The 25,676-nt window shown below is 39.9% G+C and overlaps 1 protein-coding gene across 12 annotated transcripts in view; it reads left to right on the forward strand.

Annotated features, from left to right (window-relative positions):
- SYNE1 (spectrin repeat containing nuclear envelope protein 1) overlaps positions 1-25,676 on the forward strand; it is a 454,100-nt gene that overhangs the window by 277,386 nt on the left and 151,038 nt on the right. For 8 of the 12 annotated variants that reach the window (XM_036871084.1, XM_036871085.1, XM_036871083.1 and 5 more), the window contains 9 exons: positions 313-435; positions 799-981; positions 2,065-2,208; positions 6,694-6,888; positions 7,979-8,119; positions 14,770-14,937; positions 15,149-15,310; positions 23,213-23,419; positions 25,370-25,543. In XM_036871084.1, coding sequence (XP_036726979.1) covers positions 313-435; positions 799-981; positions 2,065-2,208; positions 6,694-6,888; positions 7,979-8,119; positions 14,770-14,937; positions 15,149-15,310; positions 23,213-23,419; positions 25,370-25,543 — 1,497 coding nt within the window. The remainder of the gene's footprint in view (positions 1-312; positions 436-798; positions 982-2,064; positions 2,209-6,693; positions 6,889-7,978; positions 8,120-14,769; positions 14,938-15,148; positions 15,311-23,212; positions 23,420-25,369; positions 25,544-25,676) is intronic. The other 4 variants (XM_036871075.1, XM_036871076.1, XM_036871081.1 and 1 more) reach the window with 2 other exon arrangements.

Here is a 25,676-nt window from a genome sequence, read left to right on the forward strand (position 1 = left end):
AGGTGACACAGGGCTTAACAGCATCAGTCCTTAAGCTCCAGGAGGCCTGGGGCTGTGAGCTCATGGTCAGCAAGTAGTTAACATCTGCCATCTGGTGGGGGCTTTTCAGCTCCGTTAAACAGCTCAGGAAATGTGCATGAGATACTGTTATCTGGGTACTTCAGAGAGGAGCTCAAGCAGAGGGTATTGGGGAGGGAGTCTGCCCCAGAAGGCTCTATAGGGTCCTGCCTGGTTACATGATGCTATTCTCCACCTATGACTTTGGACTTCAAGTGCTTATATATCGACATTCACATCGCTCTTACTCTGCAGGATATGAAAAAATTTGAAACAGAGCTCAGAAACTTACAAGTTGCTTTGGAGCAAGCCCAGACAACACTGACTTCTCCAGAAGTTGGACGTCTTAGTCTCAAGGAGCAACTCTCTCACCGACAGGCAAGCAAAAATAATTCAGAGGAAATGGGTAGGGAGCTATATTTTTGAAAAAGAAAGGATAGTTCGGAAAAGTAATTTCTAAACTCTGTTATAGTCTGAGCACTGTATGCATGATTTAAAAAAAATTCCTGGGAAAATTTGTATAACTTGGGACAGAGCTGTAATTTAGTAAATGTCTCTTGCTGATGAAATACACCATTAAAACATATAAAATTTTAAAATATTGCAGAATATACATTTTAAATGGAAAACGTATATTTTATATATACATATATTTTATGTAAGTAAATACATTTATATCAAATTTGTATAAGATATAAAATTTAAAAATTTAAAATATGAAATATGAACGCGCACTTTCAGCATTTGCTGTCTGAGATGGAGTCACTCAAGCCGAAAGTCCACGCGGTGCAGATGAGCCAGAGCGCGCTCCGGATCCCCGAGGACGTTGTCACCAGCTTGCCGCTGTGCCACGCAGCTCTGCGCCTGCAGGAGGGGGCCAGCCGGCTCCAGCACACGGCCATCCAGCAGTGCAACATCATGCAGGCACGTGCAGCGGGGCCAGCCGGCATCTGCAGGCGGTCCCCACGCCACCCGCAAAGCAGCAGCAGATGAGTCATGGGCTGCTTTTCTTAGCATTTACGTGGGCTCAGCTATCAAAACACATCCAGAGTGTTAACTCTGACAGCTTGTTGTGGTTATATAAAATAAGGACATGAGATGCTATCATTTGGATCGTCCACAAAAGCCTGGGGAAAGCTCTATGAAAAATATCCTTTGGTGAAAACTATCTTTTAGCAATTATTTTTTTTATAAAGAACAACTTATGAAGGTTAATTTTTATATTCAATCATAGATTTTTATCTCATTGTTCATCTGAAAATCATCTAGAACTTTGTAATAAGACTTTACTGCTAGGGTATATTACAGAATTTTTTTTTTTTAATATTTCAGCTTATTGATGCATTTTATTGCCTGAGAAGTACATCCAACTATAACACTTAGTCTCTTCCCCTAATAAGAGAACAATTATTTACTAGGAAGAAATGACACTATTTATCTCTTATCTACTTTCAACTAATATTTCACCTACTTTATCTAAAAATTGTATACATGTCCTCTCATTAAACCACTAATGGTCTATTTGGTCAACTCTACTTGCATTGTCTTGTAATTTGTTAGACAGTAAATTCCTGAGGGTAGAAGTCATGCTCCATTCATTTTTATATCCCCTGTTCCAGCACTTAGCTGAGTGCCTTACATATATATTTAGTATTTCTTTCATGGAACAATGAAGTAACCATGCTTTTCATACTGCTTTCTACCATGTTCTAGACCATGACATTGCCGTCTTTAGGGCAATAAGGAGAAGAAAGAGGATCTAGCCACTTAACTATTTTCAGTCCATCAGTAATCTTGCCGAAATGTTTTAGAGAGAAGGCTCTGAAATATCTGAGTAGAGCTGAGGATTTGAATCATCTAGGAATTTTCCCCATCATTTCTTTTGTTCCCTTGACACATGGGTAAATAGGAGTTAGCACCAGAGTTTGGCAGATAGCAGCACAGAAGCACTTACACAGTTATTGACATAGACAGATAATTGTCTTTTTTTTTTTTTTTCTTTCAAAGGAGGCTGTGGTGCAATATGAACAATACGAGCAAGAAATGCAGCACCTCCAGGAGCTCATAGAAGGAGCTCACAGAGAGATTGAGGATAAACCTGTGGCCACCAGCAACATCCAGGAGCTGCAAGCCCAGATTTCCCGGCACGAGGTATGACAAGCTAAGTTCAAGGGCAGGACACTGGCTTGGTGAGAATATGTGATTGGTTTCCAGCAGATGAAAGAGAAAGGTCTTCCCTGTCCAGGGCATAATGTGTTGGGTTCTTGGAGAGCCTCTTTGACTCTCTTTACATTTTGAGGGCTATTTTTGCTGATACTTTCCAAGACCCAGTAGCATGAGTCTTCCCCTTGATTCCAAAACCTCTTGACCCGACATTCATGACATATCTCCAGCACGACCCACCGACTGCCTCCTGCAGAATTCTCACAGTTCATACACCAAAACACACTGTATTCCCTGTCTTTACAGACTGCAAGGAACAGCAGTGCTCAAAGCCTTGCTGCTTTGATGGTCCTCTTTTAAAAGAAGGGGTATTTCTTGTTAAAAAGAAAATCATTTGCTCTTTCACGTATAGGTCACTTCACCTCCTTTTACCGGAATCAGAGAATGACTCGTGTTGTTTGTTTTGTGGGTTTCCAGATTATGCCTGTTAGCATATTCCCCATTTTCAAATGCACCTCCTTTTTTGTACCTTTGGAGTCATTATGACCTTAGGACTCGGACACCCCTTGTGCAGACCTGGTCTCAGAGATCATACAAGGAGCTTGAGTGTTCCAGCTCCTTGACACTTAGCAGTGAATTTCCTTTCCTGACCTGTCAAACCCTATATAGATCACATTTACTCTTTCCTTGGGGGCTGGCTCCCAGCATCATGAATTTTGGAAAGTGACTGTGGGCTGGGGTGGGGTGTGTCTCATTTCTCTGTGCCAAGGTTAGACATTCAGTTTTTCCTTCCATCTGCTCTATTTTAACTTCATTGTCGTAAGAACAACAATTTTTCCAAACCAAATATCATAGTAAGATTCTCAAAAGATTCAACTGTCGCTTTTTTTTTTAATTTTTATTTTATATTGGATCATAGTTGATTAACAATGTTGTGTTAGTTTCAGGTGTAAGGTTGGAAAGTCTCACTTCCCCCCTTTCCAAATGCAGTTCTCTAGTTTCTTGTCACAGCCAGTGAGCGCATCCAACACTTAACAGCTGTATATGATTTACAAGTAATGTAAATGAATACCCCACCTACATTTACTTCTACACCATAGATAATCATCTGTGTTAACTATTCATTTCTCTTCTGCCACTGGTTAAATGAAAAGATGTTTTGCAACTATTTGAAACACTGTTTATATGTCATACATTAGACTGTATAATACAAATTTATTTTGAAACTACTTTTAATCCCATTTTGTAAGACCCAGAATTTTGTTGTAACAGCTTTTCAGTCACAGCACAGAAAATATGTTTTAAAAAATCTATCTGGAATAACAATAGTTATCATTGCTGCTGTGGGTTTTTTTGTTTGTTTTATGTTTTTTAAAACAATTCACAAAGTTTTTAGATTATCTTTTACAACAACCCTATGAGGTAAGAATTTTTTTGTGTGTATCATCTCCATTTTACCCATAAGAAAAAAAACCCTGATTTTTTAGAATGACCTCCTGATTTTCCAGATCTAGTAACTGATAGAAACCAGATTCTAATCTAGTACCTTTGGGGACTTCCCTGGCGGTTCAGTGGTTAAGACTCTGAGCTTCCACTGCAGGGGGCATGGGTTCGATCCCTGGTCAGGGAAGTAAGATCGCACATAAAAGAAAAGAAGGATGGTCCAGGAGAATAAATGACTTGCCCAAGATCATTACAGAGCCGGCTCTCAGCAGAGTCAGCCGTAGACTGTCCTCTGGCTGCTATTCAGTGATCTGTTCATTTTGTCACATTTTCTCCTCCCAGTTCTAAACATTAGTGTAGATGTGTTAGTTTTGTCATGTGATTTAGATTCCATTTTCATATTTAAAATGACGTAGTCCTGTGTGAGGCTCATTGTATGTGTAAAACAAACACAGGAAGGAAAGTGCTGCATGGGGAAAGCCTGATTCATAACATAGAATTTGGGAAGAATGTTTTTTCCTGTATTTTCTGTCTGCTTTTAATGGAATTTAATCTTGAGGTGAGGCTAGTTTCCATATGGATAACTTAAACTCATAAAGATAATGGATCATTTGTTCATTTCTAAGGAATTCACATTTTCTTCTTGTAATTTTTCAAATGTTGCATTTAATTTGAAAAAACTTATCCTGTCGCTTTTAAATGATAGGAGAGAATACTCAGAGCTCTTTGCTTTCCACCTGACACAGAAGGCCTGCTCCTTCCTGTACCTGAAATTCCCACCTGTACACTCATCCTCTGTAATCATTTTCAGAAATACTCAGTAAAAACTAAGAATACATATGCTTCCTGAGACTGGGGAACACATTAACCCCCTTTTGATTTAGCTCCATTTTGATTTAGCGAATTTGACCACTAAGCCGCAAAGTTCATGGGATATAGGCAGGTTTATTCTTACAGAAGAAAGTTCTTGAGAGATGTTTCTCCAAGGGAATCACATGGACTAACCATAAAATGCAGATTCTCATAAGCCTAGTAAATCAAAAACTTTTGAAGCCTAGACCAGTATTGCATTTCTAACAAACAACTCAGATGAGGTTTTTTTTGTTTTTTTAAATATATTGCTACTAGTGTTTTATTTATTTTTAAATATTTTTGGCTGTGCCGAGCAGCATGTGGGATCTTAGTTCCCCGACCAGGGATTGAACCTGCGTCCCCTGTATTGGAAGCACGAAGTCTTAACCACCGGACTGCCAGGGAAGTCCTCTAGATGAGTTTTATATACAATAACTTGAGAACGTCGATTTAGGAAATGGGCGTTTGCTGTCAGCGTGCTGGGCAGGGTAGTGCAGTGGGGCCGTGACCGTCCACGTGGGCACGAAGCGTGGGAGGACTAAGACTAACTCCCCTTCACACAGAGTCTTCAAGTCTGCCAGATGGGGCAAGCCATGGCAAGGAGGCTTAGTGATTTGTCCTATGAAAACAGAGAATTCAAGGAGTCCGGTAGGCTGGTAGATGACTTCCATGTGTACACGTTTACCAATTATTATAGAGTACTGATGTGTTAGGCACTAGACCAGATGTGGTAAATAGCTATTTAATCACTATTATAAAAATCCTATTAGGTTTAACTAAGTAAGCTTCTGTAACCCTGAAAGGTAAAGAAGTGATGATTTCTACTTTTTAAATCCTTGCTTAAAAAAATTCCTGTACTTCTGTACTAGAAAGAAGACAGGCTGCTGGCTGAGTTCTGCTGGACTGTTTTCCCTTCCACCCACGCAGTCAGTTTTGGTTGGGAGGGGAGAAACAAAATGACAACAGTAGCAAAATGGTACGTGTGTACATATACACATACACATGTACATATACATACATGTATCACTTTGCTGTTGTCATTTTGTTTGTTTCTGAACTTCAGGTTCAAAGCTCTAGTTTGAGTGTGGATACACACACTATCATTTTAAAGACTCACAAAATGTGTTCTGTACAAACGCTAAATGACAGCTTTTCAGGTGAAGGAGCCAAATATAAGGAATAGAAAAAAATAGTGGTTTTGTACTTTTAGGGTTAATGTTTTACATGAATGTAATAAAAAAGAATGAATGTTTAAATCTTCATTTTTTTAACTTATGTATGCATCTTTTAAGCAAGAAAGTATAAATTTAACATTTTAGAGTTCCCATTTTAGGTTATTATTTTAGGATTTTAATAGTTTAATATATTAGATTTTTTAAGAGCTATGTGCTGTTCAGAATATATTTTCAATTAGCTCTTTGTAAAAGTTTTAAAACTTCTATCTCTCAAAACAATTTTTTTCAACAACAAATAAATTTAAAAGCCATTAAAATTGAACCACACTTCAAGTTCAAAGCTCTCGTTTGAGGCATCAGAAACATTTGAGGCATGATGGAGTACATGAGGGAAAATTTCACGAATGTACAAATTTTTATTTGGGGTGTAATCTGCATAAAAAAATAAGGGTTTCCTAAGTGGTATTCACCTTATCTGCAAAAAAGCAACTCCCCGGGGTCACAGGAATTCAGGAGCAGTTTACTTTGTGATGCGTCTGTCACAAATGACTGCTCTGTTTGACATATTCCGGAGGGTAAGAGCTGAGCATTGCGTTTTTGGCAGTGTTAGTCATCACATGACCTAATTTGCCTGGCATGAACCATCTGGCAATTTCAGATTCCTTAGGCATTTTAAAGAAAGTTGCCAGGGCTTAACTTCCCATAAATTCCGATCCGGCCCGGAGCGTCTCTCGGGATCAGAATCCCCGGCCGCCTGCCGTCGTCTCTGCCGCCGCGCCCCGCAGCACCCCTTCCGGCCCCGCCGCGCCGTGGTCTGGCTCGGGGAGCGCGGCAGGCAGGCTCGGCGCTCGCACCGTCCACATCCTGCCTCCCCGCCGCTCCGTCTGGCGCAGCCCTGAGATTTCATTGGCCAGGCCCGGAGGAAGATGAACGCTACTAGTTCTGTTTCCTTCTGCTGCTGCTGTGACACCCGGGGCGCGGGGGGGCGGAAATGTTTCCTCAGGAGCTGGCTCAGAAAATCAAGGGCTACCAGGAGCAGATCGCTTCTTTGAACTCCAAGTGCAAGATGCTGACCATGAAAGCCAAGCACGCCACCATGCTGCTGACGGTGACCGAGGTGGAGGGGCTGGCGGAGGGGATGGAGGACCTGGACGGGGAGCTCCTCCCCGCGACCTCGGCCCACCCCTCTGTGGTCATGGTAAGTAAGGGTCAAGGCCAGTTAGCTGGGTGCCAGCTCGCTCTCTTCTGACTGTCTCCTGCCTAGTGGCTCTGGGCTCTTCTCCGGTGGCTTGGTTTAGGGATCAGTGCTAGGTCTTGCAGATCAGAACTGAGGAACAGTCCCCTTAACTCTCTGACTACCTTTGGGCCAAGGCCAATCTTTGACACTGTAAACAGTGACAGTTGAAATGAAGCTATTTGTTTGAGACTCCTGAATTAACGTGCTGAAGGCTGGCCCTGCATTTGTTAATAATTTAGCAATAATACTCAGAAGCTCTGAGCTTCAAAACAATTCCTTTGCGCAGTTTTCTAGTTTTCTGGGGGATGGGAGAATCATGCTACATATGTTTTGTGTGTTTTTCCAGCTGAAGCACTGGCTGACTAGGTATGTTTGTGTATTCTGTTGTGTAAATGTTTAATAAATTATAGAAGGAAAGCTATTATTAGATAAATAAGAAAATACAAAATCCAAAGTTTACCTTTGGATTAAAATAAGTTCCATTAATTTCTCTCTGCAACATTATTTCCTCATAACTTTGCATCTAAACTGCATTAATTAGTTTGGTAACGCAGTGTTTTTCAGTGCTGTGTATTTTCCACACATAATGTGCTGTGCTTTGGGTAGTGTATAACCATACCTGGACTCTTTTGGCAATATATTACTCCGGGTGCATTTATCTTGCTAGAATATTTGGAATTTGAAATATCCACAAGACCAAGCGTTGTTTCATAGACCCTTCTCTCATTTGTGTGATTCATGATTTTAATTTCTAAAGATACAATCAATCAAGAAAAGGAAAATAAATTAAAGAGATATTTCATCAACAAGAACACTCTATAATGTGACGTGCATCCCTTACCCCTGTTTGTCTTACAAATGGTCCCTAGGAGCATATTCACATGAGGACAAAATTTTCAAATAGTAACACAGAATTTGTATGTAAATTTGGGTCTCAGTAATTCTACCTTTTGTTGTATAGTTGTCTCTATTTTGGCCTGTGCCTGACCAGGTCTTTTGTTAACATAGCTAACCAATTTTCGTGTCCTTTGGGCAACATTTTATGTGACAGATGACTGCAGGTCGCTGTCACACTTTGCTGTCACCGGTCACTGAGGAGTCTGGGGAGGAGGGAACCAACAGTGAGATTTCCTCTCCACCTGCCTGTCGCTCCCCTTCACCTGTGGCTAATACAGATGCTTCCATTAACCAGGTACCGCCCCCTTGGCATTCCTCCAGCTAAGATCTCTGAACGGATGCAGGACTCCATTCTCTGTTCTTATGAGATTATGGGTATGAATCGTAGACTTTGAGAAACACACCGTTAGGTGTGATAGTTGCACATACTGTGATTGTCATGTGAGACCAATACCGGCTTAACCCACCATCTCCTCTCCCAGGCTACTGAAATGAGATGAGCAAAAATTAGGTCACAGAAATGATAGCTGGAGAAGGGCCTGTTTTAAGGCATTATGGCTTTAGTTTCTAACAGCTGTCTGTAATGGAGTACTGCATCCTAACAGAAAATGAAATGTTTGTGTCACTGTTGTAAAATAACATGATTCTATTGCTGTTTTAACATTTTCACTGAACGTAGTTTTGACACTTAACCAGCTCAGATTTTGAAGATGGAAAATTTATGTTCACCGTATCAGACTTTCTTTATTTGCTAATTGCCAACAAATTTAAAGGCTGTCAGTGTATATTTTGGAGTGCCTAAGTAGACTTGCATTTTGAGTTTTTTTACTTATCTTTCAATAATCTTAAATTTTATTTTTTATAAAATGGGGACCATAGCTTGCTGTTATGAGGTGTCTTTTTTGTGTACACTATATTAAATATAGATTATACTAAATTAAATATGTCAAAAGTTTTCATGAAAAATATTGGATAGAGATCAAAAAGATGCTTATACAATAACCAAAATTGTTTTAATGTGTGTTATAATAATGTGTGTTAAAATAATAACCAAAATTGTTTTAATGTGCGTTAAAATAATACTTTCCTTTTTTTTCCTTTAGCCAAAAAACTAAAAAAATATTTTAATTACCGTATCATGAAATTACTAGTGTTCAAAGGAGTTAAAATTTATTATCAAGGGAGAAGCATTGAACATTGCAAGTGTTCTATAAGCTATATTACAAATCAATCATATTATTTTTATTTTAAAGCAAAAGCATTCAAAATAGGATTTCTGTGATAAAAAGAACCTACCTCCCCCCAAAAAGGGAAAATGAAACGATGAAACCTTTAGATAAGACAGTTCTCTTGGAGGGAATTCCCTGGTCAGGCAACTAAGATCCTGCAAGCTGTGTGGCACGGCCGGAAAAAAAAAGACAATTCTCTTGGTAAAAATCTATGTAGCTTTAGGGAACATATCAATTCATGCATTCATCAGATACATTGTGAGCACCTGCTGGGCATAAAACCTTGTGCTGGGTCCCAGAGGTGTAACAAAGGCGGAGACAGCAGTGGCCCTTGCCCTCAAGCACCTTGTAATCTAGAGAAAAAGTGGCCATAAGATGAAGAATAACAAAAGTGATGAGAGGAAATTAAAAAAAAAAAAGAAGTTCACAGTGTTCTGGAGGATTTGGAAAACAGTTCTCCAAATTCTGATTTTAAAATATGAATTACTCATTCTTTGATGATGTGTTCTTCCCTGTGGTCACAGATGTCGTTAGAATCATAGAAATATGGCTAGAGTCAGCTTTTTATTGTGTAAGAAAAATGTATCCTATATAATGTGCTTAATGTGCTTAACATTTTCAAATTGAACAATGAACACGGACCTTTGGACTAACACTTGGGAAGAGTATCCCCTTCCTAAAATTATAAGTCTCAGTGCTGCATCTTATGAAGTGTCTTTCCATGTACATGTGAAAGTATTCTGTAAATGGTAAAATATGCAAACGTTTTTATTATGATTACTGTAACTGTCCAGCTCAATCAAATCCCAAAATTATGAGCAAAATTGTGCTTTGTCTTAATCCCGTTTTGACACTCTGCCTATATCAACATCAATTTAAATCACATTATTAACCTAACATACTTACATATGGAACTGCAAATTAGGGGGAAAAAAATCTTCATTTAGTCCATGTCAGGCAGCTATACTCGCAGGAAGCTGTTGGAAAGCAAAAATATAATGCTTGGTGTTAGACAAATTGACCGCATCGTTCCAGCCACATTTTACGCTTGTCCAGTGATGTAAGACAGAGGAAAATGAACAAATACTGCAACATGGCCAGTGATGCCTGGATCTACAAAATTTTCTCTTGAAACTGAGAACATTTAGAATTCCCATAAGTTCCAGTTTGCAGGCTCAAAACACTGTACAGAATGTGCACAGCTGTTTCAAGGAGCAGCCAAATATAACGGCTTCATAAAGTCGCAGTTGTTAAAAAAAGGCTCTGTGCTTGCTGCTTCTGTAAGTAGATCTCCATTATATAACTGACTGATCCCCTGAAGTCAGTGTGTTCTCTCTCTGACAGTAGTTATTAGCTGAAATGTGATAAGTTTAGTTTACTTGAGGGTAGAAATAACGAGGCAGCCGCAGAACTTGCTGCAGGCTTCTTGATCTTATTAAAAGCAAGCCAAGACTTGGGCTCCTCCTCGAAAGAGCTGAGGGCAGTAGAAGTTTGATGAGAGCGGTAGTGTAATGGGTAGAACCCCCAGTTCCAGGTTAAAAAGCTCAGAAGGGGTCCCAGCTCTTCCTCTAAGCTGAATGTACCCGGAAAGTCCCTCATTTGTAATGGGAAGCAATGCTACTTAATTCACAAAATGGTGAAAGTTAATTTTGTAAGTACATTTTAGACTGGAAAATGCTAATCAAATTGTAGCAGTGGTTTTCCAAATTTAATTCCTTAGGAATCTGCTGGATAATAACTCCCATAACATAGACACATAACCAACAAGAGACATATTTCTAAGGGTGATTCTTCACTATGCCAAATATTGCCCTTATTTAGTAGTTACTTATAGGACTGATTGATTTATTTTATTGACTCTATGTATTCCTCAAATAGATGCAAATTATTAATCTACAAAAGGTGATATATTTTCAAATTATTTTAGGAAACCAAGGGTTGTCTTTCCTGTCTAATAGACCTGAGACACACACACACAAGCCAGAAAACAGATTTTTTTTCTGACAAATTTATTTTATTCTTTTGGGGAACCTTTATTTATTATAGAGTATTTAATTTAAATTTTTTACATTAAAGGACGTTTTGCTTTTCCTCGTAAACAGTAATGGTACTACCTTCCATGTATACAAAACAATAGAGTTTACAAAAGTGCTTTTACATATACCATTTTTTATGAATGTATATACTTGCCTGTTATTTGCCGAATACTCCATGATACGCTCAGGGTCAAAGACACTTCCACAGATTTTAAGGAACTCATAGTCTGTGTGAGAGCAGGCAAATGATGACCGTGGAGTGGGACAAGTGTTATGACAGTGGGAAGCACAGTGTTGAGGAAGGACACAGAGTAAGTACCTAAACAAGGCTGGAGTTCAGTGGGTCAAGGATGTCCCCCTTTTGTTTTAAAGCAGGGGAAGGTAGGTACAGTTGGAGTGCACTAGAGTGATGTGAAGTTTTTCAGGCAGAAGGAAGCACATGTAGGAAGTTTTTCAGGCAGCAGGAAGGAAAATGGCCCATCAAGGCAACTGTAAATAGTATCAGTATGATCGGAGAAACATAGATTTGGAGGAGGAGGTGGGAGGAGAAATGAAACTGAGAAGGTTACAGGAAACACACCCTGATGGACCTTGAATGCCACACAGAGGAATTTGAACTTTGTCCAGAAGCTAATCCTTAACCACTGAAGGAATTTAACTAGAAGCTCTGCCCAGAAGTGACTTTTAGAACAGGTCATTCTGGATCAATGTGGACAGGAGAACGGAGATAGACAAATCCAGAGCCCAGGAAGCTAGTGAGGGACAGAAGTTGCACACTCTGATGTCTGGTCCAGACCGGTGATGTAAATGAGAGAAACAGCGCAGGGGCCGTGGGCACCTGGACAGCACCTCCCCGCATGAACGAGGCAGCCTCTCCTCCATTAGAATTACTGTAGCTGCCTGGACACAGAGTCCTGTCTTACCTACCTTCTGGTTTGCAAGAGAAGCCATGAATCGGGATTCTTATGAAAGCTCCCTCTCTGGATGAAGAGAAATTTTACACAATTTAAAACACTGTATAAATCAAGCTAAATGTATGCAGGCTAGAGGCAACCTGCAGGCTGCCAGTTTGCAGCCTGAGAATTAGGAAGTTGTTGGTGTAACGTGAGCTTGAACCAGTGTTTTGGCAATGGTATAGAACTTCATCCTTACATAAGCAGGGGCGGTAAGGGAAAGAAGAAATAGAGAATAAATCCCAAGTAAGGTGATTAGAAGTTCCATTCACTGAAAGATGGATAATACTTCCTCATTTTTCCTAAATCCATTTCTCATCCTAGATGTGGGTTTTGTTTTGTTTTTTTTTTTTTGAAGTATTGAGTTTGAAGAGACTGTGGGATAAACTTGTACAACAGGATATGTGAGTCTGGAGCTTATAAATACAGCAATATTTAAGAATGAGGGCAAAAAACAAACTACAAAAGAGAAAGATTGAATGACCAGAGAGCTGGGAGGAGAACAGAGATGAAAAGGAAAGTGTTTCCAAAAAGGGATGGTCAGTGGTATTGAATGCTAGTGAGAGACCAAGCAGGAGAAGATCCGAAAAATAATCACTTTATATCATGGAAAACAGCCACCGCTGACCGTGGCCAGAGCATTTTCAGTGGAGTCACTAGACTCGAAGCCCAATTGGCTACTTAGAAGTGGACTGAGGGTGAGAAAGTGAACTTATTAAGTGTAAACTACCATTTTCAGAAACTGGATTATGAAGCCAAAGGGAGAGGGAAGAAATGATGATTCCGCATGTATTTGTGTATGATGAGCCATCACATATTGATCTGTAGAACTTTCCAATATGTGCTATCCTGCAAGAAAAAAATCAGAAAAGAGTGTGTGTAGGTGTTTTCAGATGGAAAAAAATGTGGCTTTATTTACATGCTGAGGAGAGAGACAGTGAAGAGGGAGTAGGTATAAATGGACCAAGACCCTTGCAAAAGCGAAGGTGGCTGAGGTTGTGGGAGTAGGTAGGAGGGTCCTCTTTAATCAAGAGGACTAGGAGGAGCGAGATAGAGGTGAGTCTGAATATAGACAGGCTTGAAAATTTGAGAACTTGCAGGAATATCTCCTCAAGGGCTTTGATCGTGTGTGTGCGTACTGGAAGGAAAAGTTGCATTGAGTCATGGTTCGGGTTTTCCAAGTGGCTGAAGCAGAGGTTCAAGGGGCAAAGGAAACACAGCAGTTGGCAAGAGAAGGGTTTACATAACTTAAACACAGTCAGAAATACACTTGGGGTGAATCCATTCAGTGATGACCACCTATTATGTTCAAGGAGTGGAAGTGGGTGAGGATGAATGGATATAAGCCTGTCAAGGACTTGAAAATACCAAGATAATCTACTCAAGATGAGTGACAAGGTTAGGAAAGAAAAGGAACCAGTCTCCATGCTTCAACGTCATCAATAAATGCTGGGGACTTACCTAGAAGCCTCAGCAACAGCAACGAAATGGGTAGAAGGTCTCATGGCCACTCAAACATCACTGTATTTAATTCTCAAAACCACCCAGTGTTATGCAGATGAGGGAACCCATGCATGAGATGTGAGTGACTTGCTCCAATTCTGTAGCTACTTGGGAGGAGAATTTCACCTGGGATCTCAGGTGTCCTGACGCCTCCAGTGGCAGACTTCTGTCTGAACTCATTCTGTTGTGCTCCACCACCCTGCTCCTGCCCTGGTACAGACCCCCAAGACACCAGGCTCCTTCCTGCTGTTTCCTTGGTTTCCCAGGTGTCTGGGGCTTTCGTCAATACTTTTTACCAAGACATTATTATCAGTAAGGCTCAGGTTTTTGATCTTAAACAGTGCAACTGTGAAAGTAGTGAACTTTATTATAGCAATTTCCAGAATATAAACATTACGTCCCAGTTCAGTTTCTATAAATATACAGATAAACAACCATAAAAACAATTAAAAACACATGAATTATGTATCTTGAGATAGTAATGCCATTATCAATGCTAATAAAGTATGTAATATTACTTATTATCCAAGAAATAAGAAAATCCAAAAGCTTCATTTTTCAGCATTCACTTTATTTCTTGTGTACTTCCAGGAATCGAATAGAAGAAAACCTCTCTATTATTTGTTTCTTAGAGTAGTTTTAACCTCCCTATTACATTTTCCCTTATTAATATTAACATATTTAAATTAATTACTGTGAATAATGAACTCACAAATATTAAAGATATGGCTATATCTGAAAAAAGACTTTCTATAGACTTACATGTATTTAAATCAAAGGTTTTAAAAAATTATTCAAAACTTTGATCAACACATTAAGCAACATTTTAGGAAGTAGATCATTTAGATTCTCCTTTTTTGCTGGTTAATCAGTCTCTAAATATGTATACCACTTAAACATGTATTCCACATTGTGGAAAAACCCGAACGAACTTTTTGGCCAACCCGATATTTCCATTTTACCAAATATAAAATAGGAATGAGTTTTGGCAACTTGAACTATTGGTAAATTTTTTTTTACCAATTCTAAAAAATTCTAAAGCAACTCCAGTGTGCTTTGATATGACCTTCTTGTCACAGGAGTTTACTAACTTTGATAGTTGGGTAGCCCCCGGGGATGGGTGTGAATCCTAAACCTTTCCTCCACATGACAAGCAGTACCCAGGGCATCATGACCTAAACCTTGTTTTCCTCTTGAATCCAACACCGTGCTTTGCACCCATAGGACATCGCTTACTACCAAGCCTTGTCTGCTGAGACATTGCAGACGGACGCCTCCAGGATTTCCCCCAGCGATCTGCCACCCCAGGAGCTCTGTGACCCAAGACTGGAGCCGTCTGCTACTGCTAAACTGGATGATTTACAGCGCTCTTGGGAAACCTTAAAGAATGTGGTAAGTCTTCGAAATGTGGAATTGTTTAGCCCACCAAACACTGATTACCTTAGCGATTGTCTTATGAAATAAATGCATAATGTTTACACATCCCGTATACAGTTGAACACCCTTTGTTGGGTCACAGAGGTAAAGCGGTGAGGAAAGAAATGTCGTAATCTAGAAGATAAGGGGCTGGGGAATATTTGGTAATATCCCTTTTCTTCTTTAGATCAGCGAAAAGCAGCGCACACTCTATGAAGCATTGGAACGCCAGCAGAAGTACCAGGACTCCCTTCAGTCCGTCTCCACGAAAATGGAGGCCATTGAGATGAAACTCGGTGAAAGTCCGGAGCATGGCAGGAGTACCGAGAGCCAGATGGCTGAACACCAGGTAAGAATAGCGATGACTTCAGTTTCCTGCATGATCAAATAGGTGCACTCTTACTTATGACTGGCCGGCCAAGCACAGGTATAAGACAGCAGGCTGACACGTTTTACTGTATCACTTGTTACAGAGTAAACAAGATCCCACGTGGTGGTGGTTTCCATCACTGCTTCAGGGAGGGGTCTAAGAGGGAAAGAAGGAAATTCTAGACCTTGATGTTGCTTTTTTACTTTTGTTACACAAACTGCATTTCCTTATAGTTGCCACATTATTTTTATTTTGTTTTGAACCATTGTTGTAAGAATAAAGTGTACCCCACGTCCACCTTCTCGGGGTATTGTTGTTTGAAGAAACTTAGCCAGTGTGTGCCCAGCACCTCCCCGTTATCACTGAAGAGAATAACTCTCAGACTCCAGTAGGCAAAGAAGCAGCTGAAGAATAAGGGGTTCCAACTTGTAATCTTGTGGTTTTCCCAGACTTGAATCACTTTTTAAAAGGGACACTGGACAGTGCTTCAGCTTTAGGTGAGAAACAGAGATGATTACATTAACCTAACTCAGACAGATAGTGTTAAAAATGCATCAACTTAAAATGCACGCTAAGAAACTGCAGAGCTTAAATCTGGTTACTGCTTTAGCAACATTATCGGGTGTACTCTTAATGCATAATCAGGTGTAACTGTGTCTGAGCACTGAGGCGAGCAGTCACCTAAATATTCAGTCACCGTGGTACAGGAAAACGCTGCTGCGGCCAGAACTCAGGAGCATGTGACAACCCTATCAAAGGCAGAGGAAAAGAAAGATATTTTTAAATGCAAATTAAGAGCTATAAAAGCATGATGCAATTATGTAGTTATCAAATACTGGGTAATTTACCCGCTTTAAGAGTGAAACTCTGTACTTTATCTTTCTTCTACTTAACATCTCTGTAGTTTTGGAACACAGGATAACCTTGGAATACATTGCTTGTTCGTATGTGTAGTCTAAGATAAAATTGTACTGTTTTACAATAAAGGACCTTGCAGTATAACACAAAAATGAGAATATTTCATCTAGAGACAGCATGTTGAGAAACAGTGGTTTCAGGTTTTTGACACTCTTGTAACTTCTTAAGATAGAAATCAGAGTGTATAGCATCCATTTATAGGCCTTATTTTGGTAAAATGACCTTCTGTGGGTCTTTCTGTTATCCTAAAGTCACCCATAGTCCATCTGGTTTGGGGAGGGTGCAGTGAAAATATAAAGTTAAAATTAACCTTTGTTTACTTGGATTAAGACAATCACGAGGACAGTCAGGGGCTTAGGTCTCTACTACCAGGCGGTGTCCCCGGAGCACCGCAGTCCCCTCTAACTGACACTCCAGTTTTCTAACTGTCAACAGCCACCTCACTGTCCCCTGAAGGGGTGTCCGGATAGCCCCAGTGTGCTTCCTGGGGCTCTGTCTGCCTACCACCCTCCCCAGCTCTTCACTGTGCCTGGAGGGGCAGGAGAACTTCCATACATTTGACTACAGCTTCTTTGAAGCAACCAAAAAGGATTTGGCATAAATGATCCAAAGGCTGGATTAAAGTGAATTTGAGTGTCACAGACTTAGATTATCAGAAGCCAACATTCCAGGAGAGGGTTTACAGAATTTGCCTGTCTCTACTTTCGGGTACTTTCCAGTCACCTCTGCTTTTGTTCAAGGCTGGTCATTCTTGTGCCCCAGGTGACAGACGACAGCTCCCAAAGGCCCTTCAGCAGGTCCCACAGGATTTAGGAACTGTGTGAAAGCAGGATCCTGGCGGTCTGCCTTGACCTTCCAGAGTTCCTAATTAAAATGCAAATTAGCTCCCAATCACCAACATCACCCTGCCTCTCAGGTATTAGTATGAAAACACAAACTGAATGTAGAGCAAAAGTATTATTTTATTCAAGGGCTTTAATGGAGAAAACTCAAAATTGCACATTAAAGCTAAGTATTATGAATTAGAAATGAACCTGTGACTTTTCTTGTAATTAAGCCCAACCACATGACTTTTGTCCCATTCTAAATTGAGAGTGGTAATGCTAACAATTATAGCAGTGAGGGGATGTAGCTAATTCAATGATTACCCATCATTGGAGCTTTTAACAATTTATGCTCTAATGAGAGGGAAAGAAATATAAATAATGTATAATTTCTCGTATCATCACAAATCTAACATTTTCCATCTGACCTACTTTTGCTGTCTGTACCTAAATTCTATGAATTCTGGGACAGCCCTGCCCACATGGAAGGCTCACGGTATCACAATATCTAAATTGGTTCTTGGCTTCTGGAATGATACTTTAAAAATTTCAAGCAATATGATAGAATTACTCTTTCTAAATTCCGGTGGAATGTGCGTGAGAAAGTCCAGTATGCTTTTAGTATTTTCTAAAAATTAATAAAAAATACTTCAATTGCTAATTTTTTCCCAACACTCTCTTGGAAGTGCTAATGTTTCTTTAGAGAGCTACTCTAATTCCTACATTTTTCCTCCGAACACTTGTCTAGATCCGCTGAATTTGGGTGGAGGGCTGCGCCTTTCCTGTTATCCTCTTTAAATTGAACAATAAGTTTAATTTTAAGACATCAAAGCAGTTCATAAGCCGACTTGTGGCTGTTGTTCTGGGTGGTGAGCCCTCTGATTGGAACCTTCATTATCACGGGCAGCTAATGCTTCCTGGGCTTGCGTTGTCTTTGCCACACCAACTCAGTGATGGTTAGTAGGCAGAGCTCTGAGGTTATTTCGGTTCTGTTTCTTTAATATAAATAACAGCTCAAAGTTTGAGATGAACTCTGATGTAGATAGTTCTGAAAGTCACAGTGAAATTCACTTTCACCTTTGGTGTTGAACCAGACATGAGCTCCATGTTCTCCCCAGAGTGAGTCATTTTAGAAAAGCTCAAGGAACTTCTCTAAACCACAAACGGGTCGTACACATGCCCTCCTTATAAACACAAGTCAGAAACGCAAAGAGGAACAACATTTCATCTCCTCTCCTTAGTTTTGAGTCAGATGTTGGAGGGAAGCATCTGGCCACCAGCTGAGACAGTTATTGGGCAAAGACATATTTAACTGCTGGATCTTTTTGTTTTTTTAGATGGAAGTGAAATTCGCATCCCATGAAATTAACCATTTTAAAGTGTACAGTTCAGTGGCTTTTAGTACTTTCACAATGTCATACAATCACCCTCCCAATCTGGTTTCAAAACATTTACATCACCGCAAAAGAAAACCCCATCCCCCAGTAAGTTTGGCTGCTGGATCTTGAACTTAAAAACTATAGCAACCTTCCAAAAATATCCACTCTCCCCTGAGAGTAAACTGAAGCATGAATAGCGAGGCTTGACTCTAACGGAATGGAAACTAACAGTTCTAGGATTCCTAATTCCATCATCACTTACTGCAGAACATTCAGAGAACTGTTTTAGACATTGTGAGTCTGAAATGGAAGTTGTTCACTTCACTGTATGCCTGGTTGGTCAAATCCACTGAGATTAAATGAATGAGGAAGCTTTTTTTTTTTTCCCCCCCTGGTTGCTTCATGATTAAGATGACTGTTTTGTCTATTATGACTTAGAATGAATTCAACTAGATGTGTTGAGCACCTACTATGTGCACAGCTGAAATAGACACTTTTATTCTTTAACTTATGATTTAGGGGTAGATGAATTACCAACACATTATAGAAAACCCAGCAATGTGATTATGGGTTACAGTGGTGGGAAGATCAGAGGAGACTCTAACAGGTCTTTTGGGAGACATGGATTTTGAAAATTTGGAATGGTAACAGGAGTGGATGGGAGACACTATAAATGTAAATGTGTGAGGAAAGGCACAGAGGAGAGAATGAGAATGAACGTGGTGTGAAGCAGTGAGGGGCTCTTCTTGCTTGTACAGAGAATCAGTGCAAAAAAAGATATAATAAGGTCAGTCTAGTTATGGAGAAGCCCTCAAAACAGACCACATAATATGAATTTTATACTTTTGGCAATCAAGTACCAAAAATGATTATAAAGTAGGAGAAAATACTTTACTGGACAAAAAGCATTTTGAATGTATAACAAACAATAATGGTCTGTAGATTTATTACAATTACATTAAAATATCCCAGCAAGTTCTTTGGTGGAGATTGATAAGATAATTCTAAAACATATTGCAAATGTACTAAAAAACATATATTGAAAATGGAAAGAGTCAAGAATAGCCAAGACAACCTTGAAGAAGATGAATAAAATTGAAGGATATGTATCCTTTCAGAGAGTGAGACTTATAAAGCTATAGCAATTATGAGACTGTGGTATTGGCACAGACACCAAATGGGTCAATGGTACAGAATGGGAAGCCAGAAGCACCGTCCCACCTACACGGACACTTGGCTTATGTCAAAAACTGTACTGCACAACAGTGAATGAAAAATCATCTTTTCACTAAATAATACAGGGTCAATAAGAAGAAAAAAAAAAAGAATTCTGACCCCTACTTACACCGGACGCGGTAATTAAGTTTAGGTGGATTGTAGATCTAAATGTGAAGATTAAAAAAAAAAAATGTTTTGAAACAGTGCTTCTCAAAGTATCTGTAGTGTATAACCTTTTTTTTTAATTTTTAAATTTCTAACTCAACATTTTAGTAAAATAAAATAAAATACTGGTTGGATATCGTGTCAACGTCAAGTTGCTATAAAATTTCTTAATGTTTACTTGCAATATCTTTCTCTTGTCATGAACTAGAGACAAACCAGTTCATGACGCCATTGAATGGACCGCACTTTGAATAGCATTCTTCTAGAAGGTAACATGTGAGAATATATTCATGACATTACGGTAGGCAAAGATCTCTTAAATAGGACAGCAAAGGCCCTAACTTTTCCAATGAAGCAAAATACTGATATATTAGACTACAATAAAATGAAGAGCTTCTGTTTATCAAAAGACATCATTAAGGAAGCTTTTACCCGTTAAGGGACAGACACGTCACAAAATGGGAACAGATATTTGCAATACACAGAACTAAACGAAACACAGGCACTCCTATCCTGAATATATACACAACTCCATGCATCAATAAGAAAAGGAAAGACTCCAATAGAAAATGGGCTAAAGATTTTTAGCAGGCGGTCACAAAAGACGATCTCCAGGTGGCCAAAAAGCATAGGGAAAAGTGCTCGGTCTAATTAACCATCAGGGAAATGCAAATTAAAGCTGCAATGAGATACCACTATGAACCCACTAGAAAGGCTTAAATGGACAAGACCCACAAACCAGGTGACAGTGGAATACAATGCAGCGATAAAAAGGGTCAGCTCTTTTTACATGCAACAGTCACAGTCTTGGAGGGAGTGAAAGAAGCCAGACACAGAACAGTACATCAGGAATGATTCCATTTCTGTAGAGCTCAAAAACAGGCAGCAGTGACCTATGACATTTGCAAGCCAGCACCATGGTGATCTCTGGAAAGGAAGGGATGCGGTCCAGGGGGCTTGTGGAGTCCTGGGAATGTTCTGTTTCTCGATCTGGGTGCCAGCAGCCACAGGTATGTGCGGTTTGTGAAAATTCATAGAACTGTACACTTAGAGTCTGCACTTTTCTAGATGTATATAATAATTTCAATATAATAGTTTACTTAAACAGCAGTTGGACAGGATGACAACTGATATTAGGGAAAGAAGAGGGTTTTTGTTGCTTTGTTTTTTATATCTATTGAGAGCCCACTCTGAGGAGGCACTGGGCTTACAGCGAAGTCTACAGTCCTATGGGATAGGTGGGAATTATGCAAGTAGGGGTATATTGGAAACTGTGAAATATTGGCAACTATAAAAGCAATGATTCTTTACTTGGAGTCATGATTGCCCCTCCTGTAGGGGTAGGGCCTGTTTTTCTAACATGTCATTCAAATCCCAAAAAAGATTTTCTCCTGTCAAGATTCCAGCTAAAGAGCAAATCATAAAATACAAAAAAATGAGAAATACCAACAGTGTATAATTGTGATAGCTGTTAAGCAGGAAATAGGGTGCTGTTAAAAGAGAACAATAGAGATTTTTTTTTAGAGTCAGTGGTCAGGAAAGGCCTCTCTGAAGATGTGACAATTAACCTAAGGCTCCAAGGATGAAGAGGACCATCTCACAGAGAGGAAGAAGAGCATTCCAGAGCTTGAGGGAACACCATGTGCAAAGGCCCTGAGGCAGAAAGTGCTGAGGGTCCTGGAGTAACTGAAGAAGGCTGGAATGTAGTAAGCCAGAAGGTAGTGTGGTACAAGCGGCAGGCGGGGGTGAGACCGCATGAGTACAGTAAGGAGTTTGGATTTTGTTTTACAGGCAAGAAGCCACTAAGTATTTTAAAGCAGGGGAGTGAGAGGATCTGATTTACCTTTTTAAACGGTCACTCTAATTACTCTGTGAAGAGGGGTTTGGAGAGACAAGAGTGTAAACTGGTACTCCACCCAGTAGACCATGAGAGCAATTCAGATAAGGAGTTGGCGTGACTTAGGTGGGAGCAGAGGAGACATAGAAGATATGTTTTGGAGGTGAAAGCAGTTGGATTTGATGCTGGATATGGTGACAGAAGGTGTGAATGACTCCTAGGTCTCAAGCGCAAGCAATGAGAAGGGTGTTACCTTTTACTGAGACGGGGACAACACAGGAAGAAGCGGGCTTTTACATGATAAGTTGGAGACACCCATGAAATATGTAAGTTGAACATACAAGCCTGAAACTTAGGACAGATATCTGGGTTAGAGATATACCTTTGTAAGTGTCAGGGAGGCAGAAATTTTCCTCTACTCTTCTAGGTTCTTCTGGCTGGTCTAAGAATTCAATTGACATGAGACAGATTAACCAGAGAAAATCAAAAAAAATTTAATAACATGTATACGTGGGAGAGACCCAGGAAAACTGAATAACTTGCCAAAATGTTTGAAACTCTCGCCTTAAATACTATCTTCAGCTAAAGACAAAGGAGGATGTTTGGGGTAGTGGTTTGAGACTTAAAAGAGGAGGAAGGCAACTCACATAAAGATGGAAAAGCAAATGTTTGGTAAACAAATATTAATTGGGCCATTCAGAGACAGTGGGACACAGAGTGTACTCTGATCTCTTAAGAGTTTCCCTCACCACACCCAGCCCTATTCTTTGCAGATATCTCAATGATAGCTCTATTCCTGTAATAGGTCCCCTTTCTAGATTCTTTAGGTAGTTAGAGGGAAGGTCAGAGTTTTTTCCTGATTCTTTTGGACCTTGATTGTTTTCAGCTCAAAATAATCTGCATGCCAGAGACATTTTGGGGTGGGAAGTTTTATTCTCCTACTAAGTGTTCCACATTAGGAAGGGTTTAAAGCCTTGGCAATGGACATCGCCTGGGAGAGCTTGTGAAGAGAGAAAAGGGGCCTGGAAATTAGCCCTGAGACACTTCAGATTTTAGAGTTGGGGAGAGGAGAGAAATCAGGAGAGGGTAACAGCATAGAAACAGGTGACAAATTTTTCCTGTCTTGTATAATGTGAGTTTGTGATTAAAACGCAGTGCCGTTTCAGACTTAGGGAAGTTTAGAGTGGGAAGAATCGTGTTGAGGAAGAAAGTGATGAATTTTATTTTCAACATAGAATTGTAGACTCAAACATAATTGAGCATACCCCCGTCGGATTACAGATGTGCCCGTTGAAAACCAGAAAGATTAATTAACTAGTTCAAATTCATTTAAGTTACCAATACAAATGGTCTTAAAATCAGAAATTTCCTGACATTCAGTCTGGTACCGTCATTTAGAAACTTAGGTCAGTAGGTCCCCCGTTTGTTGGTTAAACGACTTCCAAGTGAAGCGTCTTCACTAATATCAAACCACATGGGACTCAGCTGGTGCCACGATTCCTCGGTGCAAAAAAATACATACACGAGTATGATTCCACAGTCTTCCCCACAGGCACTGATGGATGAGATTCTCACGCTTCAAGAGGAGATCAGTGAGCTGCAGTCAGCCCTCGCGGAGGAGCTGGTGTCTGACTCCCCGGAGTCCGACCCTGCGGAGCAGCTGCCCTTGCAGTCCACGCTCACTGTCTTAGCAGAGCGAATGTCCACCATCAAGATGAAGGCATCAGGGAAACGACAGCTTTTGGAGGTAACAAGCCACTCTGAAGGTGCCCCTCAGGTCCAGATTAACTCTTAGGGTTGTGTTGACAAGTATGTTGGGCTACGTACGTGATCGACATGTTTATTGTTTCCCGCTCAGAAGAAGCTGGTATTGTGTGTCCAAGATGTCCTCGTGAATAGAGCCCTGAGTCAGTGTGGAGCCATGAATGTGTCTTTTCACCCCTTTCTGAGTCATTTCAAGCATGCAAAACTGTGACTGTGGAAAGCTGATACTTGGTAGACATGAGTCTTGTGAGGAATAATTAAAGAAGGTTTGCATAGTAGTTTGCTATGTTTAAAGAAGAGCATTTTTATGAATAGTATTACCAGTACTGTGAAGAATAAATCCTTAGTCAGTGTTAGCCAATTCAAGCACGTTAATTCATGAAAATATTCTTGCAGTTCTGGTTCTCATGTTACTTAACTTTAATATTATTTAATAGAGAGAGAAATTTTAGTCACGGTAGCAGATGTGTTAAAAATAAGTTATTTTCCTTTTTTGTTGTTGTTTTTCTCTTATCATTCCTGGCCCTAAACGTATACGATGTTCATATTGTTGATCCTATAATTTAAAGTGTCTGTGTCCTTGTATCTCTAGGGTCTAGCAGCTTCTCTGGCAAATAATCATTTATTATATACACTTATTTTATTTAGCTGCTGATTATACCATAATTCAATTAACCGTACCCCTATTGTTGGGTATGTAGACTGTTTCTAGTTTTACCTGTTATAAAATTAGTCAGACTAGGTATTCATATATTTTCTGGTTTTGGAGAAATTTTAAATCAACGTGTCTGCTCTATTTAATCTCTCTTTTAAACGATTTAATAAAAATTTTAATTAAAAACATAATAGATTATTAATAAAATAATTTTTAAAGTAAAGTACTTAGAGTATCTTAAGGATTAACTTCTTAATTCATTAATACTGTCACTCTATGAAACCCTCGTGGAATTCTGAAATAAAGTGATTGGCCTGGATTTTTTAAAAAATATGAATTATTTGCCATCATTAAAACATCCTCAGAGATCTAACCAAAATTTTTGAATTTTTGCCTTTGCTCAAGAAACTAATAACACTGGACCACCCTTTCCTGTAGGGGATCAGTTGCCTGAAACTACATGGTGCTGCCCTTTTAGGTGGACCAGATATGTTCTTCAGTTTTCCATAGACCCCACTACTTCCTACAGTTTCCCGGACACTGAAGCCAAGTTACCTACTGTCTTATGCCATTGGTTTGTTCTAATCCTTGACCAGTTTCTATCATTCATATCATCTGCCTTGTCCTGTAGATGTATTATTTAAGAACGTTTAACTCTAGGCACATGTTAGAATCATTGTAGGAGTTTTTAGGGACTTCCCTGGTGGCGCAGCAGTTAAGAATCCACCTGCCAATGCAGGGGACACGGGTTCGATCCCTTGTCCAGGAAGATCCCACGTGCCGCAGAGCAACTAAGCCTGTGCGCCACAACTACTGAGCCTGAGCTCTAGAGCCCGTGAGCCACAACTACTGAGCCCACGTGCCACAACTACTGAAGCCCGCGTGCCTAGAGCCCGTGCTCCACAACAAAGAGGAGCCACCGCAATGAGAAGCCCGCGCACCACAACGAAGAGTAGCCCCCGCTCGCGGCAACTAGAGAAAGCCCGCGCGCAACAACATGGACCCAGTGCAGCCAAAAATATAAATTAATTAATTAATTATTTAAAAAAAAGAGTAATTGTAGGAGTTTTTATAAAATACTAATCTTGAGGCTCACCTCCCCAAATTCTCATTTACTAGTCTGTGATGTGGCCTAAACATGGGTTTTTTGGTTTTTTTTTTAAAGTTTCACAGGTGATTCTGATGTGCACTCAGGCCTGAGAACCATTGCTCTACTGTGTTGAATCCTAGTGATTTTACCTTAGAGTGATTTAGGTTCCATTCTGCTTAATTCATTAGGAGAAGTTAAATGATCAGCTGGAGGAACAGAGACAGGAACAGGCCTTGCAGAGGTATCGCTGTGAAGCCGATGAGCTGGACCATTGGCTCTTGAGCACTAAGGCCACTCTGGACATTGCACTGGGGTCACCCAAGGAGCCCATGGACATGGAGGCCCAGCTGGTGGACTGCCAGGTACAAAAATGTTCTTGAAGGAATATGCCAACATCACAAGGCACATTTTTTAACTACAGAAAACATAATGGTAACAAAACTTGGTATGGTTGTATGATTTTTCACAACCCATATACTTTATATACTTAGAGAG

The sequence above is a fragment of the Balaenoptera musculus genome, chromosome 12, assembly GCF_009873245.2.
Source record: "Balaenoptera musculus isolate JJ_BM4_2016_0621 chromosome 12, mBalMus1.pri.v3, whole genome shotgun sequence".
NCBI lineage: Eukaryota > Metazoa > Chordata > Mammalia > Artiodactyla > Balaenopteridae > Balaenoptera > Balaenoptera musculus.